Source organism: Danio rerio, chromosome 8 (genome assembly GCF_052040795.2).
Source record: "Danio rerio strain M-AB ecotype USA chromosome 8, GRCz13ab, whole genome shotgun sequence".
NCBI lineage: Eukaryota > Metazoa > Chordata > Actinopteri > Cypriniformes > Danionidae > Danio > Danio rerio.
The window spans coordinates 25,712,268-25,735,179 of record NC_141028.1 but is presented as its reverse complement, the minus strand read 5'-3'; the positions used below and the strand labels follow the sequence as shown (position 1 = coordinate 25,735,179).

General features: G+C 35.7%; 1 protein-coding gene across 5 annotated transcripts; it reads right to left on the bottom strand.

Annotated features, from left to right (window-relative positions):
- Positions 1 to 706: 706 nt before the first annotated feature.
- ppardb (peroxisome proliferator-activated receptor delta b) lies at positions 707 to 22,381 on the bottom strand. Of its 5 annotated transcripts, none has more exons than XM_087262768.1 (9): positions 22,161 to 22,381; positions 16,396 to 16,472; positions 13,491 to 13,911; positions 12,148 to 12,299; positions 10,708 to 10,846; positions 8,619 to 8,818; positions 8,235 to 8,438; positions 5,013 to 5,256; positions 710 to 2,565 (listed from the first exon to the last, which is right to left on the bottom strand). In XM_087262768.1, the coding sequence occupies exons 3-9, from the start codon at positions 13,855 to 13,857 to the stop codon at positions 2,318 to 2,320; spliced, it is 1,554 nt and encodes a 517-aa protein (XP_087118894.1). In that variant the 5' UTR covers positions 13,858 to 13,911; positions 16,396 to 16,472; positions 22,161 to 22,381; the 3' UTR covers positions 710 to 2,317. The 5 variants fall into 5 exon arrangements, with proteins under 5 accessions (NP_571543.1, XP_087118894.1, XP_087118892.1 ...); XM_087262766.1 differs by lacking the exon at positions 22,161 to 22,381 and adding an exon at positions 21,657 to 22,065; XM_087262767.1 differs by lacking the exon at positions 16,396 to 16,472.
- Between the last annotated feature and the right edge of the window lie 531 nt (positions 22,382 to 22,912).

Genomic DNA, 22,912 nt, shown 5'->3' with positions numbered 1-22,912 from the left:
ATTCTATATTGATACTAAATGTAATTTACATATTAGGCTATGGATGATTATTAAAAATGAATTGCGGTTTCAAATAGGTTACAAACAATTGCTAGAATCTGCATGGAAATGTATAGATAATAAAAATACTATCAAAAAACAATCAAAATGTATATCGATCCACAGTATAAATTTGGTACAATAAACCACATAAAAGCATTTTTTCGACTTTTAATCACATTTTATTAAAATGATAGATGCAGTATGATTCGTAGATAGTTCGAGTCAATTAGAGGTTCTTTTGAACAGAATCATTACACATTTATTAATTAATAAAAGCGGTGTTTGTTGTACATTTACTTAGAATCTGAAGTTCCTGGAGGTAAATATAATCACACCGAACAGATAATCTATAAAGCATTTTAATAAAATGTGTTAAAAAAGTTTATTAAAATGATTCATAGGTTCTCTGTTCAGAATGATTCGTCTAAACGTTATACGCGATAGTGGTGATAGTTCGAATCAATTAGAGGAATCGGTACTTTTGAACAGAATCATTACACATTTATTAATAATTATTAGCGCTGTTTGTTGTACATTTATTTTGACTCTGATGTTCCTGGAACTAAATATAATTTATATTAGAATTAGGTTTAAAACACTAAATTACATTCTGAAAGCAGCCCAATTCATTAACAAAACATTCAGACTAGAGCTCAGACACCAGTAATTTCGTTGAAATGTTTAATCATTTTCACACATTTTATATAGTTTGGTATTCTGCAAATCATTCATAAAGATTAAACAAGCATTTACAGTTTACTATGACTGCAAAACCGCTTGTGAAATTATCACATCTTTTGATAAATCACAAGAAATCTAGAAATGTCTGGAATTGTTAACTGTGATTCAAAATAATATCTCAGAAATCCTTACAATTGTGCGTCTTATCTAATCTGGTCAATCAATCAAGACTTTTTTATAGACTTTACTGCAAATTTAAAAAAACATTAGTAGATGCTTGGTGTGTGTGGGTAAAACTGGGTGACAGAAAAACTATTATTTTAAGGAAGAGGAGGAAAAGGATTTCCATCATTTCATCTTATTGTGCTCTCTATTTTCACAGTAACAGGTTTCTGTATGCTCCAATAATCCGTCAAGCTCCATCTTCAATAAACACCTCCTGAAAGCAAATTTCAGCCATAAAATAAAACCTCAGATATTTCTGAGATACTTCTTGATGTGAAATAGATGTGTTGCACATCATAATAATACCAATTAATGTAATTCAACATTAGAACTGCTTTTAAAAGTGTACACTGAGTTCCCAAATTGTGCAGCATTGCTTGTGACAGGACTCTCGGCAGCATCTAAGTAAAGTTCAATGCAAGTATTTGCTCAAAGCAATGCAGATGCAAAGCGCATAGGACAAAATCATCAATCCACGCAACTGATTAAGTGAATTTAGTTATAGTTTGAATGTAACCACAGCCCATTTGTTTTCAATCACTCAATATATATATTCTCAGAACACGTTCAATCAACATACTAATGGAAGACCTAATTTCATACAACCGCTTACAATAACTCATATTTTGTCTCGTCCTGGTAAAATATGACCTTGAGACTGGTACCGGCTAAATACTTTGTGCTAAACAAAAAGATCAGCACATAAGAATCCTATAAATGCTCATCACAAACAAACATGTCCTTCCATACAACTAGAAATTATCACTCTTTTGTAGATTTCTCCCAAGCAGGTAAAGTGAGTTATTAAACATAGATTTGTCTTCAGTTTCAATACCAATATATATTTGTAGCAGCTGACGATGAAAAACAACATCCTCAACAATGTAACAACATTTCCAAAATAACAAAACCGACTGCTGTACAGTTCTGCGTGGAGGCTATCTATTACCTTAAAAGTGCCTAAAGAAACAGGAAGAAAAGAAGAACCACAGAAATAAAAGCCTTAAAAACACATACAGTAAGTGGCATTTGCTCTGATCTCCCCACAGAAACATACTGGATATCAGTACTTGAAACCCTGACGACTTCTAAAAGTGTTAGCCCTCATCAAGCAAATGAAGAACTACATGAAAATAGTGATAGTAGTAGTAGTGAATGATGACTGGATATTCAGTGTCCTGGTAGTAGAACAGATTTGAGTTTAAATAAAAGAACACTCCGTAAAATCAGAGGAAATTTCAATATTCAAAGTCAGTATTTGTAAAAGTCCTTTACAAAAATTCAGTAAAAAAACACCTATGGCACCACGGTGCCATTAGGATTTGTGCACTGTCAGTCTGATCTCTAGTCATGTCCTTGAGTCTTGAGCTCAATACATGTCTTTATAGATCTCCTGTAAAAGCGGGTGAAGTGAGGTCTCTGATTCGGTCTTCTTGATCATCTGAACCAGCTGTGCGTTCTCCGTGACCAGCTGTCTGAGGTCGGCCATCTTCTGCAGCAGCTTGGGAAAGAGATGAGAAGAGTCCGGATGGTGAACCTGAAGATGCTGGTCCAGAGCTTGCAGAATGCCATCCTGAATCTGCTCCACCTGCTTCACGTTCATCAGCCCAGGACGATCTAGAGCAATGAGAGACCATGTTTATGTCTGTATCAAGCGTTTCTTTTTTCCATGACCATACTTTAATGTTGGAAAACACATGTGCAAAACATAATAAAAGCTCAATGATATGATATTATGAGAGAGTCGTCTTTGCACAATCTTTTCATTTGTAAAATATCTCAAGATTACATTTGCATGATTAATTAAAAGTGATTTCGTAATAAAACATTTCTGTAATTCTTCAGCACCTGCTTTTAGATGGAGCACTGTTTACGAAACATAGCCACAGTTCATTGACAAGCAACGAAAAAAATTGAAGATGATTTAATCAGGGTTATTCTGAAATCAAAGGTCATCGTTCTCCCATGTTAAAACAGTTTTTGTCACTTCTCAGTAGGCATGAGATGATAGCCGGTTTACAGCGGTTCGGAAAAGTCACGGTTTTAAAACCGCCAAAGTTTTCTGTCATACCGTTTCTAAGGTGTATATATGGTGGCTGAGAGAGCTTAACATGCTGCAATTTAAGAAAGCACATGCAATTACAAAACACACCAGCAAATAAAGAAATGATCTTTATCAATTTGACCGCACATGTTGCAAATACTCACAACACAAACAACTTAAGAAACACACAGCAATTAGTTACAGCACTTGCAAATATCCAGACAAAACAACGGATATTTTTCAAGGGACCCAAAACCATGACGAACCCTGCTGAGAAATGGATTCATTATTATACCGTGACTGTTGCTATGAAAGGTGATTGATGGTCTTTGAAAGGCGAGTTGTTTTTCGATTATTTCAATATCCTGATTACACGACATAACACATCCATCATGGTTCTGGGTCCCTTGAAACATTTCCGTTGTGTTGCGTAGATATTTGCAAGTGTCGAGACTAATTGCAGCGCGTTTCTTAAGTTTTTTGCGTTGTGACCAATTGCTGCGTGTTTCTTCAGTTATTAATGTTGTGAGAATTTACAACATGTGCGCGGTCATAATAATGAAGATCGTTCCTTTAGTTGCTGGTGTTTTTTGTAACTGCATGTGCTTTCTTAAATTGCAGCGTGTTAAGCTCTCTTGGCCACCGTAGATATGCAAGTTACTATTTGATTGCGTTTTTTTAGGGCAACAGTCTCTCCAGGAGAAAAGGAAACTCTACATCAAAAGCATCTGGTCCAAAATATTTTAAATGTTTCTTAAAATAAATATATATTGTATTCAGTTGGGAAATAAAAGTTGTTTTTTACTCAGACATTTAAATAAAACTTATTTTTACTAATAACACTACCATGATACTAAGAAACCGTGATAATTTTATCCAAGGTTATCATCCCATCAGAATCTTATACTGGCCCATGGCTACTACTACTCAGTGATCTACAGTTCTGTGTTGCTGCTTCATTCACATTTAATAACATGTATTTACTCCAAACTCACTTCATAACTTAAGCTGAGTGTCTGAAATGAATCCTTTTGTGAGATGATTCCATAGTTGTTTGTGTATTATTCATGTTGTATGAATAAAGCAATAAAATCCTTTGATTATTTTCCTGGGTCTTTTCTTTGTGGTGTATTTGTAGTTTCCGCATGAGAGCGCCCTCTGGCCACCAGATGAGATGTACTACTGATCAGAGAGTCGTGCTTTCCTGACAAGATGACCCAGCTTTTCGCAATTTTGATTTCATTTTAATTCATTATGTAGCCTTAGTCCTGATTGCTTCAAGACTGAACTCAATCAACATTCCTGTATGATCTCAAATTCAACTGCTCTCATGTTCTATATTTCAATATCTATATTTAGTGTTAAAGGGACAGTTAGACAAAAATGTACGCTGAAATGCACAAAAAGATTTCAAAACGTTCTTCAAAATATCTTTTGTGTTATACAGAAGAGAGAGAACAAGAGAGAAGTTCATGTTAGGGTTTGGAAGCACTTGAGGGTGAGTTTGTATGTTTTTGTTTGTATGTTTTTGTTCAATGCCAGCTTCTATTGCTATTTTTACGGACAGAAAATATACACTACAAAAATAAATTATATTAAGCTTTTACAATTTATCAAAAGCTATCTTTGGAATAAAAAAAAGTGTTAAAAATCACTTTAAAAAGAATGAACTGTATAAAACACGTTTCTAACAGAATTGAAGACAACACAAGCGGAAAAATATATGCTTGATAGTTAAACGCTTATACAAATATGACACGTGGGAAATCTCCAAGTACTAAAAACTTGTGTATCATCCTGGAGCGAGCTATTCTACAGCGGGATTCCACATATACTCTACATCTGATCCCACCTGTTGGAGAATTTATAGAAGTTTAACTAACTTCATGGAGTTTGTATGTAGATCTTGAGGTCAAAATGATTATTATCCGGTTGAAGTATTGCTTTAAAAGAACTTGAGCAATCAAAGCAAATGATGGAGTGAAGCAAGCATCTGGAATAAACGGCTCAATATCCTCACCTCCACACAATATGATGGCTGCTACAAACAGAGCCAGGTCACTGTCGTCCAGCTCCAGAGCATTGAATTTCACTGCAAACTCAAACTTGGGCTCCATGATCTCACTGAATGGCTTGCGTAAACTTCGCAGAAACTCTCTCGTCACAAAACCCTTCCCATTGGCCACCAACAGTCCATCTTTATTCATGAGAGATGGGAGCATCGCAAATATGGCCTCATGGACTCCATATTTTAAAAGCGTTACCTGAGAGATAAAGTGAGAGAGAAGACATTATGTATCAATACTTAATTCATGTATGATAATCCCCATATACAATAAGCCACTAAATAAAGGTATAATATAAAATGTTTATATATAAAGCTATGCTAAAAAATGAAGATTTGAAAACGTTTGAGTTAAATGTATTTTTTGTTTTATTTTGTAAACAACTGATGGCATTTCTCCAAAAAAATAGTCATTAAGAGCATTTTTTGGCATAAAAGATTTCAGACATTTATATTCATAAAAAAATAAAAAATACCAATGTTTCAAACAAAATTCAGAACCTCAGTTGTTATTTTGACCAATAATTTTTTCTGTAACAACCTGTATTTTGTTTGTAGTTTCTTTTGTTTCAAGTAAAAGCCACATAAAAGCCACCAACATTACAGTGCAGTGTACATTATTGGTGACAGGAAGTCACCAAGGAATTCATTTTCAATGTGAGCTAGCGGCAAACTCTGGTGAGCATCTTGTAAAGTGTGGGTGTGGAGAAGAGTTGAAAAGTGGTTAACGGTATCCGCTTGTTAATGTCGTTGTGACGTCACACGAAGCGTCTTCTGGGTCCAAGCGCTCTATTCAAATGCATGGGGAGACTCATGAAATAGTAATTATAAACGTTTACAAAGTGATTTAATACTTTCAAAAATCAAGATCGCAATATATATGTCCATGCCTAATGTCCAATGGCCAAAAGCAAGCGCAGAGATTGTTGTGTACACTATGACTTTATAAAAAAATCAACTTTATTGTGTGATATGAATTAAAAGTGATCATAAACAAATCATTTCTCAACTCAAACGAGTGGCGGCTTGGACCCGGAAACACGTCATCACTCAACAAGCGGATAGTAACGAGCTATCACATGGTTTAGCAGCAACCAATTAGAATATTGAAGCTTGACAGGATTCTAGAGAACAAAGTGCTGTGAACTTTGCTTCTGACCACAATAGTTTCCAAGAGAAGCAGAGGTTGACGATTGCTATGTGGGTTTCCCAATTTATAATGTAGGTTGTGCATAAATCAATGTATATTAGACTAGCCCTTAAACAGGAGCACGAATTCTAACCACTCAAATTTTAAGTTGCTTTTAATTGGCTAATTTCCTTAACAAATCATGTAAACATAAAACTGTGTCAATAGCAGAGCGAGTGAATGATGCTCTCACCAACAGTCGCAGTGTAAATGAACGCAGTGTGCTGTTGGTGGGGCAGCATAGATGTGAACACATAGTTAGAAGTCACTACTAAGAAGCACTTAAACAAAGGACTTCGAGGTCAACACATATATTTAATACACTTCACTGAACATAGACATCACCTACACTTGATAACTGCAGGTTAGCTATTTTATAATTAATAACTTTAACCATTAAAAGCTTTTAGTTACTAGTTAATTAGTTACTAGGGATGCACCGATACGATTTTTTTGCAACTGATCCGATTTCGATACCAAAATTCTGAGTATTGACCAATACAGATCTGATCCCAATACTGTGCTGTTTTATTATTATTTTTATTATTAGCATAATACAGTTTCTATAGTTCTGGTGATGAGCTCAAATAACATATCTTCTTTATTTTTTTTTTTAGCAAAGCCTGATATTTTCCTCCAGGTTTGAAGCCGCAAATGAGATAGAGAAACTGAAAGCATGTCTGAAAATAATTATTGTCTGAAAAAAAAAACTTTTGAAACAAATTTCGTTTGGTATAATTTGTTGATTATTTTAATGTATTTTTGTTGGTCAGTTATCTACAGAAAGAATATTTAAGGTATGGTTCAAAACAAGGTCCGCTTTTATGCTTCAGCAAAGTAACCGACAAACTGGTCTGTTAAATAAAATGTTAATATATAAAACAACAGTGAAATATTCACAGTGTCAGAGTAGCCTATATTGGGCCAAATCATTTCCTGTTAAAGACTATTCATATGCGCCGGGCCATCAGTTTCACTTTTGTATTTTAATCAACTTCTTTGACCACAATGAACCAAGCTTTACAAACTATTTGAAGCACTTAACGTATTCACCTCGAAAGAATAAACTCCATCTGAAGGATTAAAGAACAGAAACTCATTGTGAGAATAATCTTACGGAGTGGCTTATGTCATGTCTGCGCAGCCGGTGCCTGAATAAAGCATGCAGCTGTCTGGTATCTGCGGACACTTCCAAAACAGCAGCATAAAAGGGAGGCTTTTCTAATTTAAAGTTTGAGGTAGGCCTACTTTGTGTGTGAAGAGCAGGTAATAGCCCTCACTACTTCAGTGTTGCGAATGTGATCTGCTGATCTAACAGACACAGCACAACATGATTTACAAACAGCAATGATCTCCATGTTGCAGGTCAAAATGAAGCCATTTAATGCGAAACTAAATCCATTTTTCCACTGATTATTTAAACTAACAGGAACAAATAGTCTTGGAGAGAATTTTCCATGTTGTCATAAACGCGACATGCAGCTTGAATTGTGAATGAATGGAGAATGATTGACAGGCACAGCGGCGGGAAGTGCTGAACTGAACATGAGTTTAACCACTTAAATATTCATCTGTACATCATATTAATCTATAGAATGGCTTCAAAACATTTGGGATATAGTAGCCTACATGACAACTTTCTAGTGCTTTAAAATAGGCTACCTTCATGGCTTTTTTTTGGCTTATAAATTAAACAGAACATAATATTATAATAACAAAAAAATGAAGTGTTGAACTGATATCTGATGCAAGTATCGGGATCGATGCATCCCTATTAGTTACATTTATTAGTAACTAGTAATCAGGTTATGGTAACTTATAACCCTAACTTTTCCGAATTTGACTGTAATGCAACAATTTGCACCTTTAATAAAGCTGCTTTGAAACAATAACTATTGTGAAAAACACTACACAGATACACTTGAAATGAATTGAATAAACAGATTTCACAAACAAAAAGTCAATTTAACTGCACCAATAGCTCTCACCTGATCATTCAGGAAGAGATCCACAAAGCCAGGTATGTTTTTGGCGAACTCTGTTAGCTCTCGCACAGTTTCCACTGTGGTGCACTGGCAGCGGTAGAAAACATGAACCCCGATCTCTTTGTTGAGCGGTGCTCCATTAAGCTGATTCCAGACCAGCCCGTTTTCTGCCTGCCACAGGGAGTCCATATCATGGATCACAAAAGGCTGGAGAACAAAGATGAACATAATTAAAAACAGCTAAAATAACTGCACGTCAATGACGTAAAATAATATAATAAATAACATAATAAATAACATCATTAAATATTGAGTTAATACATGTGTCAAAATGTTATCATTAGTGTATCCGTAGTAAAACACACTTTCTAAAAGCTGAATGCATACCGCAGTGCAGCTGGTCTTGCCCGTGAGGATGCTGCGTGCTTTTTTCTTGGTCATGTTGAGGTTCCTCAGGTAGGCTGTGTTGACGTGCTTGGCCAGTGTTTTGAGGTCAGCTCCACTAGAGCTCTGCGGGTTCTCTCCAGCGAGTAGTCCAGCCACCAGCTTCTTCTTCTCCGCTTCTGGCATACGTCCGTACCTTATTGCTGAGGCAAAAACAAAAAAACAAGCTTCGTTCATTATATCCAGTATACATTTTAAAAGCAGAGAAGAAATGTATTACAAAAAGGAAAAATGAAAAGCTGAGTATGATTGCTACACAATTTAAGTGATCTTTGGGTTGCCTAGTTGGGCTTTAAGGCTTCATTTACATCAAAATGAAAGTTCTGCGAATTAATTTTTTGCCATAGCATTTCTATCTATGTTCAGAGCACAAATTAAGATTAATCAAACACTGGAGATTTTGTTCCTCGATTGAAATTCTGTTCATTCAAAATGCAAACTAGGGCTGCACAATACATCGTTTCAGCATCAATATCGCAATGTGACCATTTGCAATAGTTCACATCACAGGATATGCTTGATTAGAGTCTGATGTGCATTTGCATGTATTTTTGAGGCCTGTGACTGTATGAGAATTTTAAAATCATTTAGGCATACTTTTTTTTTTTTTACCATATATTAACTTTATTAACAAGTAACTAAGGTGAATGTTTTTACACAATGAAGACTACTCAGAATTCATTTTACATTTATTTATTTAATTACAGTACTGAAATACTGTTGGACTCCTCCTTTATTTAATTTGAACCTTTTGATAATTGCATTTTTAGATTAGATTCAACGTTATTGTCATTACACATGTACAAGTACAAGGCAACGAAATGCAGTTTAGGTCTAACCAGCAGTGAAATAGCAGCAAGTGCAGGATACAGATTTAAAAGTTATTAAGTGCCGTTATAGAAAAACTATGGTGATATTTACAGATGAATGTACTATGAACATTATTTACAGGCTGTATTAGCTATGAACAGAGATTTACAATAAATTAATATATGTACAGGTTGCTATTAATAGTCAGAATGTCTATGCACAGTGGGTGTGTACATAATTACAAATGTCCATGTACAGTGGGTGTGTACAGTTCAAATAAGTGTATCTGTGCAATGTAGTGCAATGAATATGAGCAAATTATAAATGTGCAAATGTTAAATAGTGCAGTGATTGTGAGGAGTATAAGTTAGAGGAGAGTAGAATCGAATAACAAAATGTTGCAATGTTATTTTCCATTATCAGCCCTAATGCGCACACTTCAAAAAATTCATACGGAAATAAAAAAAAAAATCCTTAATAATCAAGTGGTTTAATCTAAATTCTGTTAAGAGACATGATTTGCTGTATATAATAAATAGATTTACAATGCACAAACACAGGAACAAACTTCACTTGTTCTAGCATGTCAAGCAGGAATCACTGAGATTCACTAACCAATTCTTAATGATGGAAACATTTCTGATCAATATTAATAAGAATAAGGTCTTTAAATGCATCTAATCACTGGATTTATGTTTTTGATTCTTTTGTTTTGAAGCAGTTAGAGTTTTAGGTGATTGCACTTTAAAAGTAGAGAACCAGAAATCTGACATAAAGATGAACTCATTCTGTAAGGTTTTGTAAGCCCATGGTGACTAGTCAATTATGACGACTACATTTTTATTTTGATGTGAACTAACTTTTAGTAACTTTTATTTTACTACATTAACACTGCCAGATTACAAAATTGTCATTAAAAAAGCTTGAACTTAACTGAGCTGAATGGCACTGTTTCTTCTGCCTTATAGCTGCATTGATTTCATTTCACAATAAAAAAAAATCAAGTAAACTAACAGAAGTGATTTAACAGTGACTTAAGCTGAACACCATTGCCCTTCTGTGGAACTTCTAACTAAACAGTTGAATCTCAGATTGTTTCTTACTTGATGCAAGTCTGCACTTGATGAAAGTTCTCAGCTGTTTGGAAACAATCTGAAATGTCTTATGTTCTATACAAATCAAGGTGACTTGGTTTGGATGTGCAGTAAGCAGTGAACTGTACCGTCATGAGACATGCCCAGTGCCAGGCACTTCTGAAAGCGGCAGTACTGGCATTTGTTCCGGCTCTTTTTCTGGACTTTACAGGCGCGCTCACATCGCTCGTACTCCAACTTCATACGAATGGTGCGCCTGAAAAAACCCTTTAAACACAAATGACATCCTCACTGAAAAACGGAAAGGCACACATGCACGTGGGCTGCTGAATTACTTGACCACAGAAACGCAGCTTTAACCATTAGGAAGGCACATCAATGTTGATCCTGGAACATCTTTTTTTTTTTTTTTTGAAAATGTATTTCATGGAATATTAACTGCAAATTTTCCTCAAAATCAGAGGGGAATAAGAGTTAGATAACAATGTAGAAGTGCATAAATATAACCATAAGCCTAAACTTAACAAATGGTAAACGTATCCCTTCATTCTGATTGGCTGATTGGAAAGTTGTTCCAGGATCAACATAGATGTTAATCCAGGAGCATGTTCTACTTGGTGAAATCAGGTTGGCGATTAGGAAGCCCAGAGATTTAAAATAAAGAGTTATTTTATTAAAGATGCTGTAGGATATTTCAGGGCGCACTCACATTAGGTACAGGTGCCTTAAACCATGCCAAAGCGCCATTGTCCCTCATCCCCTCTCCCCCTCGGCTTGCACTCACATTGCAATTTTGCCAACTGGACCTGAGCACGCTTACATCATCGATGATGTGACTGTTCAGTTTAACAGGAAGAGAAGCGCTCTTGATCAGCACAGTGGAGATAGCTTTAGTTATATTGTTTTGTATTATTTTTAGTCGTTTGGGATGCAGTGACACGCAGTCAAACACTTTGCTGAACAGATCCAACAACTTTTTTGACGCTCATAAATTTTCATAAAAGTCCTCGTGCAGTAGGTTTTAGGAGGTTTTCTGAAGGTGTAGCTGGCATGCAGCAAGGTGTTTAAGTCTTTAATAAACTACGACAATTTGCGTTCATTAAACAGTAAGAATGATCAATAAATACATTTGAAACAGTCCCTAAAAGTGACACTGCATCTTCAGTTTGGGGTTTTGCATTCACACTACAAGCATACTGCGTCAAACTCTGGCTCACCTCTTCCAACATGGCCAGGGCCAGCCAACTGAAGCGTGCCTGAGCGCAATTCAGAGCACTCGCACTTCTCAAACAAATCGGGAACTGTGCCAAGGCATGGTTCGGATTGCATAGTGTGAGTGCGCCCTCAGTCATTTAAGTCATGTGGTCCAGGCCTTTTGAATGGTTTACAAAAAAATGGATTGCTCCCAAAATCTTTTTGGCTGTTTATAGATCCTTGAACAGGTGTGATTTCTCACGACATTATCATTTACAGCACCTTTAATAGTTGTTTATAATAGATGGCAGACTATTTTAGGCCACAAATGCACTCGGGTTTGTGTAAAATATGAAATGTTTAGCAAAAATTACCTTACAGCCTTCACAAGCATGAACTCCATAATGAAAACCTGAGGCTTTATCTCCACATATACGACACTCAACGTTCAGGCCCAGTTTATTGGGGTCTTCGCGTCCCAGCCGTAGCTGGTCCGACAGTGAAAGAGAGGGCACCTGTAGCGGATCTAGAAAATTAAAGCAGAAACAGAAAGATATTACTTAAAGCAGGGGTGCTCAACGCTGTCCCAGGAGATCTACCTTCCTGCAGATTTCAGTTGCAACCCATATCAAACACACCTGCCTGTAATTATCAAGTGCTGGTCAGGTCCTAATTAATTGGTTCAGGTGTGTTTGATCAGGGTTAGAGCTGAACTCTGTAGGAACGTAGATTTCCAGGAAACGGGTTAAGCACCCTTGATTTTAAGCATCTCTTATCAGGCCACTGAAAAGACATATACATAAAGGAATATAAGAAAAAGTATTTTATCTCCTTTTAAAAAGTATGAGATCAAAACCAGGCAATTTTCTTTGACAATTTCTTACTTTATGTATTCGTAACAATTTTTACCTGCTATACCTAGGCATTATACCTTTTTCCATTCATGTTTACACAAACTCTAATCATATTTAATGGGAAGCTTGATGACCATCTGAAACAGCTAGGATAACAAATGTTTTATCTGCATTGTTTTAATTTACAAAAATGCTTTCAGTCACTTAATTACTATTAACTTAAGAATAGGTTTGAAAGGCAGAACTAATAAACTAATATTTGGCTATTGATGTGTGTGACAGACAGAGAGACAGAGAAATTGATAGACATTCATATTCTATTTCTACCATTACACATGTTAAATATACATTTATTATATTGTTGTAGTTGTAAATAAAACACAATTATGCTTCCCCACAATGACGATAAAGTAGGTTAATTTGTATGCATAATCCTGCATTTTTTTGTTTTTTGTTTACATTTTTAGTTTGTTTGATACCTATTTTTAAACAAACTGCTGTATTATACACAAAAACAGTCTAGAAAACATTCATAATTAAATATAATTAATGATTTTACATCAATAATAATGATGTAAAAACAAAATAATTATTATATTTATGATGTCAAAGTATTTCCATCACATAATACATCTACCTGTAATAAACATTTTTCATGAATAAATATTTATTTTTAAACATCAACGATAAAATAAAGGTTATTGTTTTCAGATTTTCATTGATAATATTAATAACAATAATAATGATAATAATAATGAAGCAGAAATCTTATAAAGTCATAAATCAAATATGAAGATACAGCTTCATCACAACAAAAACAGAAAAACAAATGTCACTGAGAGAATGTTACTGATGATTTTTACCTGAAAATGCTCCAGCTGTTACAGGCGTCTCACTATTCGGTGGCGGGCTTTCCTGTGGTGTTCTATCTCCGTTTTGCTGATTGCCCCCCCACGATCCCTTACTGCCTGGCGAGGCCTCCAATCCTGTGATATCAGACGTCTCGCTGCCCTCCACCTCCTCACCCGACACCGAGCTCGGCTCCTGTAGGTCTGATGTCCCGCCACAGTCTGAAGAGGCAGATTCCCCCTCCTGCGCCCCCAACCACGCTGCATCTCTAAGAATCGGGACGGAGCTCAACTCAGTCTGCAAAGACGACTGGCTCTTCATCACTCCATCCACTTGGCCGTCACATTTCATTTCTGAGGTAGGTTCTTCAACCTGTTCCATGGTTCTCCGGTCTGACTGCTAAATCTCACAACCATCCATCACGAGACATCGCCTCTGAGAAGACAAAAGACGGGAAAAAAGACTTCAAGGCGCTGGATGAGAATATGGCCATCATTGTTGCTGAAGTGACCTGGTGTGTAGTGTCCATGCTCTAAAGATTATACGGGTGACCTGAGTTTGACCTGAGATCTAATAGTGCTTGTGTCAATTCCTGACTCCTCCCCACCCCCATCATCACCTCTCCGCTGACTCACTAAATATAATTAAAGGGAAAATATTGGGTCATCGAGATTTCTAAAAGGCACAGCAGGGCTTTGTTTACATGGCAGGAGAAACACACGTTCCATCTTAAATCTTTACAAAAAATAGACACTGAAATGGTATAGTTCTGGAGATAAAAACTCATCAATTTTAATCACAGAGACATCCTTTCATGAAACGCAAAACAACATAAAGTTGTTCATATTGCAGAATGAACTTTCATTTCAAAGGGGTTTTTAAGATAGGTTAACCATTACACTAATCATAAGTAGGGCCACAAAGTATGGTCTTATATGCAAAAGTTAAGTATCTTCTAGTATATGTATGTTAGCTATGCATCATTTTTTAAAATAGCTGTTATGTCCAGTGTTGTGTTTGTATTTATGATAAATTTATGTAGCACCGTTGTCCAGCGAGACACGACATTTCGTTCTTCTGTAGGTCCACATATGTAGCAGAATGACTATAAAGCTCAACTTTACTAACTAATAGCATGAATTCTAGATGAAAACAAATGTTTGATCAACTGATGTTTTGCTATTAGTTTAGCTCTTTGCATTTCAAGTCATATCATATATTCCTGTACTTTGGCAACACATTCCTAATCTGGAGTCTTCTGTAGTCTTTTCCCACCTTTTACTCAAAAGTTATTTATTTTGCAGCCATACAAATTTTCTTTTTTTCTGCCATTTTTATATTAGTAAGGTCAGTCTACTTTAATGTACTGTGTAATGTGAAATATTTTGTTAAAGTAAGCTTACCCTAAAAGCTAAGTGTCTCATGTTTACTGTATTTACCAAGTTTTGAAAAAAAAAAAAAAAAACATATACACTCACTGGCCACTTTATTAGGTACACCTGTCCAACTGCTCATTAATGCAAATTTCTAATCAGCCAATCACATGGCAGCAACTCTATGCATTTAGGTATGTAGATATGGTCAGGAGGATCTGCTGCAGGTGAAACCGAGCATCGGAATAGGAAAGAAAGGTGATTTACGTGACTTAGAACGTGGCATGGTTGTTGGTCCCAGACGGGCTGGTTAGAGTATTTCAGAAACTGCTGATCTACTAGGATTTTCACGGCCAACCATCTCTAGGGTTTACAGAGAATGGTCAAAAAAAGAGAAAATCTATCTCTAGATTTCTGCTGCCACATTAGGATGATAGGGTCAGAATTTGACATCAACAACAAGAAAGCATAGATCCATCCTCCTGTCTTGTATCAACAGTTCAGGCTGCTGCTGGTGTAATGGTGTGGGGGATATTTTCTTGGCACACTTTGGGCCCATTAGTTCTAACTGAACATCGTGTCATTGCCACAGCCTACCTGAGTATTGTAGCTGACCCTGACCATCCATTTATGACCACAGTGTATCTTCTGATGGCTACTTACAGCAGGATAACGCACCATGTCATAAAGCGCGGATTATCTCAGACTAGTTTCTTGAACACGACAATGAGTTCACTCACTGTACTCTAATGGCCTCTACAGTCACCATATCTCAATCAAATAGAGCACCATTGGGATGTGGTAGAATGGGAGATTCGCATCATTGATGTGCAACTGACAAATCTGCAGCAACTGCGTGATGCTATCATGTCAATATGAACCCTAACCCTAACCCTAAGCCTATATGAACCAAAATCTCAGAGTAAAATTTCTAGTACCTTGTGGATTCTATGCCACAAAAGATTAAAATCAGCTCTGAAGGCAAAAGGGGGTCCAAAGCGGTACTAGTAAGGTGTACCTAATAAAGTGGCCGGTGAGTGTGCGTTTGAATCAACTACTCATACTGTGAAACTGAATTCTCAAAACCACCCACTCCTACATAACGCATCATGATTTCCACAAACAAAGCAATTTGCTGACAACACCAAGCCACTTTAACATGCAACATAATACTACAAAAACGTTGTTTTTATTCAGCATCAAACCATCATATTTTAAACATTTCTGAATAATTGCTCACATCTCCAGTAAATATGCTTAAAGTTCAGTTTTATCATAGGAACAAACTATTTTAATTTGAATACATTTTATTTTAAATCATAGTAATAATACCTTTTGGAAATAAAAGATTTGAAGTGTAATATTTCAGAATGTTTACTGTATAAATGCAGTGTTAAGGCAATGCATTATTTGCTGGCATTAGATAGGTCTTACTCTGATAAAGCCTTCAGAACATCTTTTTAAAATATTTATTAATAAATAGATAAATAATAATAAATTATAATTATATTTATAATAATAAATAAATTATATTACTTAAACTCACTGGTGTTATCCATCTCAGAGTTGGTTGGTTTGGTTCAAGACATATCAAGTTCTTTTCTGAAGAAACGTCTGACATGCCTGCAGAGAAAATAAATTGGAAAATACTGCAGAACCACGGCCACTGACAAAGTGGGCGTTTACTGCAACACTGTTAGCCACATGAAATATGAATCTTTTTTGGCCTGGCTTAAGGGCTTTTAGAAAGACTGAATCCATAAACGTGGAGAATAAGAAAGTAGCTTTTGTCTCAGCAGGCCGCTCATTCATCCGCTGCTTCTGATTACACAACCTTTATCTTTTCAAAGCAGTCGGACGCAAACTCTGCCGTCAGCAATTACACATCTGTGTGGTATATTTAGTCTGCACAGAATGAGAGGTGATAAATCCATTATGAGACTCAGCTAGGTGGTTTGCTTAAAAAGATAAGATAACCTTATAAAGAAAGCTCCTGTGGGAAGTTCATGCAAAAGACTTCAGCATAATAAAACATACATAGTGAGGTGAATGAATACGGAGGACATCAACTGGGCTCAGAGAGCTGTCAAACTGTAATACAATAATAAATGCTATTCTCTATATAAAACTGAGTCATGGGATTGCTGATGTGAAACATGCAGAAAAATTGTAGAATATTGCACAGATTGTCAAGAAATCATATATTACAACAAACTCATTAATTATAAATTCTTTAAGTTGTCTTACTATAGGACATGAATTTCATTAAGACTGCATTGTTTTATGTTAAGAAAAAAATGCTATAACATGTACACACAGAAACTGAAAAGTCTTCATGACAAACTTTCAAAATAAATGTTTGGTTCAACTTAATGAATTGTGACAGAAATAATAGTAACTAGATTAACAAGGATTAAAGGGTCATGAAACACCAAAACTCGTTTTTTTTGAGATGTTGACGTTTTGTCCCATGCTGCTAAAAACACTATTAGGACTCACTAAAAATTTAAAATTGGTTGTGTTTTTGTGTTATTTTAAGCAAATCCATTCTTCTGTTTTGAAAAGAAATTTTGAAGCTAAGTCACAGCCATGAGATCCTTGTGTAAAATTCCAGCTATAGACTGGCTGTCGGTACCGGTGGGTAAACCGTGACACTTTTCACATCTGGAAATGGTGAAATCTGGATTTGCCACTCGTCATATTTAAAAAAAAAAAAAGATGCGGTTCCAGTTGGTGCTGATCAACCTGTTTCTACAGATTTGGTAAGTGTGTGATTGGTGTTCTTTGTTTATGTTTTTTCAGAGGCAAAGTTAGTTAGTATTGTCAGCAGTACTCTTCCAGTTTTTAAAGATATACCTTAGTCAAAATGATTTAGTTACTCAGTTTACAGTACGTTAATATCACTACAATATAATGGACTGAAAGATCCACTGTAAATGCTTCTCTCCAAATGTAAACATCTAAACACCCTAATCAAACTAGTCCTGTAGAATTTTCGCCGCATTTTGTGACAAGGTAGTCTATACACACCAGCTTTCTGATACTATTCTTTGCACCTACCGAGTGCATCTAAGTTTCCGAGAAAGACAGTTTTTTTTTCTCCTATTCGTAATGTGGTATCAAACATTCCATTAAACCTACGCTCTTCCACCAGTTCCTCGCATCCAATATTTTGTCTGTCATGGGGGGCATGCATGAAACGTTCCTGAATGAAAGTGAAAGTGCCAAACTGCAGTTAAAGTCAACAAATTAATAATTTGGCAAATAATTCGATTACTGATGTCCACGTAAACAGTCACTGTCTTTCTCCCCTGCATCTGTGTGTTGTTTTGCCTCTGTGATCAGCGTGTGCTCAAACTGAAACTCTCCTTTTCATGCAAACCTTTCCCTCTTTCGCCACTCCCACCTAAATAAAGTTTGACTCAACCACTTTCCTGACTTTTTTCAAACTAGAGGTGTGAAAACACCCTGCTGAGATGGGAGTGGGGGGGTGGGGGTTATGGCCCTTTAAGTGCATAGTTTCTCATTCATGCTTGTTTAATTTTTGTGTGTGTATATATATATATATATATATATATATATATATATATATATATATATATATATATATATATATATTATTCATACAAACTCATGGCAAACTTAGTTACATTAATTAATTATTTCAGACTTAACTGTGTATATTTGTTGAACTTTGTCTAAATAAATTGGTCAATATGCGTTTTGATCACTAAACTTTATTTTTGCATTAAAAATAGAGGCTAGAAATATTGAAACTAGCAAGAAATGTAGTTCAGAAAAATGTAAATAGAGAAAAATACATTCATAACACACAAAGTTTAAGATATATTGTCTATCAACTGGCAGAAAAATTTGTGCACTTCCCCAGAACACAAGGTGTTTACGAAATGTCTAAAAGGGCACCTGTTTTACCCCTTTTTCAAGATTTAAGACAAGTCTTTTGTGTCTCCAGAATGCGTCTATAAAGTTTCAGCTCAAAACAACCATCAGATTATTTATAAGAGCTTTCAGATTATTGGAATTTTCTGCTTGGAGACAATGCAGCTGTTTTTGTTACGTGTGCCTTTAATGCTAGTTCTCCCCGGCCACTGTTCTCCGCCTTGGCTGCTTCAGATAAACAGCACAGTGACAAACATAAAGGAAGCGTTTGTGAGAAATACTACAGTAAGAACTTTCCCAATGATTATTTGATGTATTTGTTGTGGAGTTAATTCAAGTATTTCTGTAATGATGAGTCACACACAATGATATTACAAAGTTCACGCACACACACAGCGCAGCGAACTTTGCATGGTAAATGTGACAGAATACATGTTAATATACACTGCTGTATCCACATCCGTTATGATAATGTGCAAAATATACCCGATTTAATGTCCACAAATCGAGATTAAAGCGTCTTCTTTTTTTAATTGTACTGACACACAGCTGTGATGATAAAGTAAAGAGGGTAAAATCGCTGTAAGTCATTACAAACATGCACTGTTTTAAAAACCTTTTAAACTTGTAAAACTCATTCTAGATCACATTTGATGATGATTGTTGATCACAGCAAACTCAACAGATCTTTTAATCCCAGTTGCTTTGCGCACGTGCAGTCTTGTTGATATGATTATACACGTTACTATGGAAACATTTTAATATGCGTGAAATGGAAAGGATTTGGATCCTATTTTAACGTCAAATGCTAAAAATTAGAATTATTGTATTTATGTCAACTCAATATGCATGTGAACACACTACACTACATTACACTTCTGTCCAATCAGTTACCAAATAATGATTTTCACCGTAGGTGCCGTTTGAAGGGTTGGTTCACCCAAATATACAAAGCTGACCATCATTTACTCACCCTCGCAACATTCCAAACCTTTCATGAAGCACACAAAGAAAATCTAAAAAAGGAATCTGCAGAGTAAACAACCAAAAAATAAGTAAATATAATAAAATACAGATCTGGAACAACAGGAGGGACAAAGTTGAATGAGTTCATGCTCATGACGGCTCTGTTTGACAAAGACATTGCTAACAGATGTGTGGGTCATATGGAGGATGGAGACCACTACCAAACAGACTGCATTATAATCCGTGGATTCTGACAAGAGGATTAGGCACTAGCCCAATCGACGTGACTATCCCCTAACAAAGACAAAGCAATTTAACAAGACGTCTCTTGCCTGTCCCCTGCTTTTCAGCCACAATTGGATAACATGAGTAAACAGCACTACCATACACGTGCAGGCTATACGTTAACCCATGATACCTGAACAGTAAATGAAGCGTTCAGAAAGGCGTTGAGCCACTGTTCAGACTTGTCAGCAACCAGTTGTTCTGGTTCTTAGCTTATCTGCATTGTATTGAGGTTGCATGCAAGAGGTGACCCGCACAGGCGAACTAAATGAGTCAGTGTGTTGAGGTTTTGACTGATGCACATGCCATACACCAGTGTTTGGACCTTTTGGTTGCTTCATATTAATTGCTACAGGTGAAAACCACTCTTTTTCTCTATCCACTGATCAGTTTTGGGATATGTGGTTCATTTTACATGCCTCCTTTCAGACGAGTGGAAGAAAAACATCCAAAACTCACATTTTATTTTCTCATTGTTTTTGATTCTTATTAAGAGTCAGAAATGTCCACTTTAGTAGAATTTACATAGACAAACATTTACTATATTACATTTCCAATTTATGTAACATTCAATTCTAAATATGCTTTTTTTTATCTAAATAGTACTTCCCAATTTACTTGTTTTCTGAGTGATAAAAAGATATCCAAAGTCCCTTCTGTAAAAACCTGTATATGTCAACAAAATAAAACATGCACTTTGAACTTAGATTTATCTGATGTCCAGATTCTATTTTGTAATTAATGCATGCCTGATACAGCTTGTGCAATTTTATTTTAAAGTTCATTCCTTAAAACATGTAACATAAAACAACTGTTTTGCTTTACAATTTTTATGATTATTATTATTATTATTATTGTTGTTGTTGTTGTATTACAATCTGATTTACAAATTAGAGAAAAAAAGTAAAGTTGGTCTAAAGTAAAAATATATTTATGACAAGATAATCTTGTACAAAATAACAATTGACCATGACCATGCAATAAATATTTGCATATATAGTACAGTAAACTCTGTATAATCAAAGTGAAAACAGTCTGTCATCTGTGTGAACAAGGTCAAGTTTACTTTTCTTTTCAAAAGCTTATTTGAACTTCTTAAGTGTCTGTTTCATCTACAAAATTCTGTTGCTAATAACTTGTTCACATTTGTCCATGATTAAATGTTTTTTTATTGCCTAGTTAAAAAATAACAATGTTTTAGCAAAACAAAGTCAAAGTGTTTGCGTGTTTGTGTGAAAAATGCGTTGCCTGATGTATTCCTGACTTACTGTATGTTAATATTTAGCTTTTGAATATCTAACTTTACAGTTACTATGCTGAAGCAAAGCTTACAAATTTATAAAACCTATGATGAAACTTAAACCTATCCAGAAACATTGATATACATGAAACATATGGTTGATAAACCATCAAGAATATATATGATGACAAATACTACAGAAATCTATGCAGACTTACTGGCAAGTCAACCTGCCAGACACACCAAATGTTAACTAAAACATGACTTCAAAACCATGTCATTAATCATTTAACAAACTACAACATATGATAACTCTGATATGTACATATATGTTTTTTTAGTAAGTGGGTTACGCAATTCTGAGACTTTAATAAAGCAAAAAAGCGAGTTCTGGCTAACTAGCCTGTTTGGTTTACCTTGGTGTTTACGGGCCAGCTTCGAAGTTTCCCAGCGGTTGATCAAATATAGATACAGTCTTCGGACGTAAAGTTAAGTTGTTTTGAGACTCAAATGAGCTCATAGTCCGTCGGTTTACATCAGTTTTGTCATCGCCATGTCCCCTTGTCTCTTATTCCACACATGCTAACGTTAGGCTGAGGTTAGCACTAGCTAGCTTAAGGCTAACATGTTTTTGTTTTTTATTTTGTTGTACACTCTCACAAATTCGTCGTCAAAATGCTGCGAATAAAAAAGGTTTAAAATAGAAAACTGATGTTTTTTTCATCGCGGTTTTCTAAAACATCCATTCCGCTTTAGGGTCCAATAAGAATACGGATCAGGCAATGACCATCGCGCTGTTATTCCACACCAACTTTTGCTCAATCTGGTCTAGTAACTCCATTCACTTTGATTACTCGGTTGTCAGGGTTGACAGAAATAAAAGCTCTAGAAAAGACACGTTGTGCGGTATTAAAACTTACCAGTAGGGGTCGCTTCTTGGCCCAAAGTCATTTGTGAGTCTTTTCACTATATAAATCTAATCAAATTGCCGCAGTATTTTAACTAAGAGCATTAAGTAAATCCGCATCAGGAACCTATAAAACGCGCGTGGAAAATCGACGATTTATTAGCGTGAGCGCAACCAATTTTCCACAGCGCGGTTTGACGGATGACTTAATCACGTGGTCGGCTCTTCTCCAATGACAGCTCGAGTAGAGCGGCTTACTTCTGATTCTGTTTTCCTTTCTAGGTCTGTGTGGTTGACAGCTAGGGAGAAAAGCATGGCGTAATTTTTGAGTTACATAATGCATGTGGTCACTGGTCAGACTCGACTAACTTAGTAGAAGATGAATATTAATAACGACGCTCTATGAATCATAAATGTTATTAATTCCCAGCGAGGATTGGAATAAAAAATAGTTCAATAATGCTGTCATCTACTGGAAACTTCCTTGTTATAAACACCATTAAATGTCAGTAAAGACGATTAAATGTTTACCGTCCATAAGTTATGCTTTAACAAACAAGTCATTAAAACAGCTTTTAATCGACAACCTTAGTAGCAGGTCCAAAGTGTTCCTGTAGATGGCGCTAGTGGAGTATTTTTGTATTTATGAGTGTTTTCAGTCTATTAGCACAAATAACATAAAATGCTGACGAGGTAAAGATGTTGGACATTTGCCATGCGGACAGAGAATGTTTTGAGGAACTTAATAAAGGAACTAAAGCTTTA

Bases quoted from the DNA above. Each gene is read 5' to 3' on its own strand.
- ppardb (XM_087262768.1), bottom strand. From the start codon at position 13,857: ATGGAACAGGTTGAAGAACCTACCTCAGAAATGAAATGTGACGGCCAA. The intron at 12,300-13,490 runs GTAAAAATCATC...TTAATTTTCTAG, and splicing joins AACAGCTGGAGCATTTTCAG to ATCCGCTACAGGTGCCCTCT. The intron at 2,566-5,012 runs GTGAGGATATTG...TCATTGCTCTAG, and splicing joins AGCCATCATATTGTGTGGAG to ATCGTCCTGGGCTGATGAAC.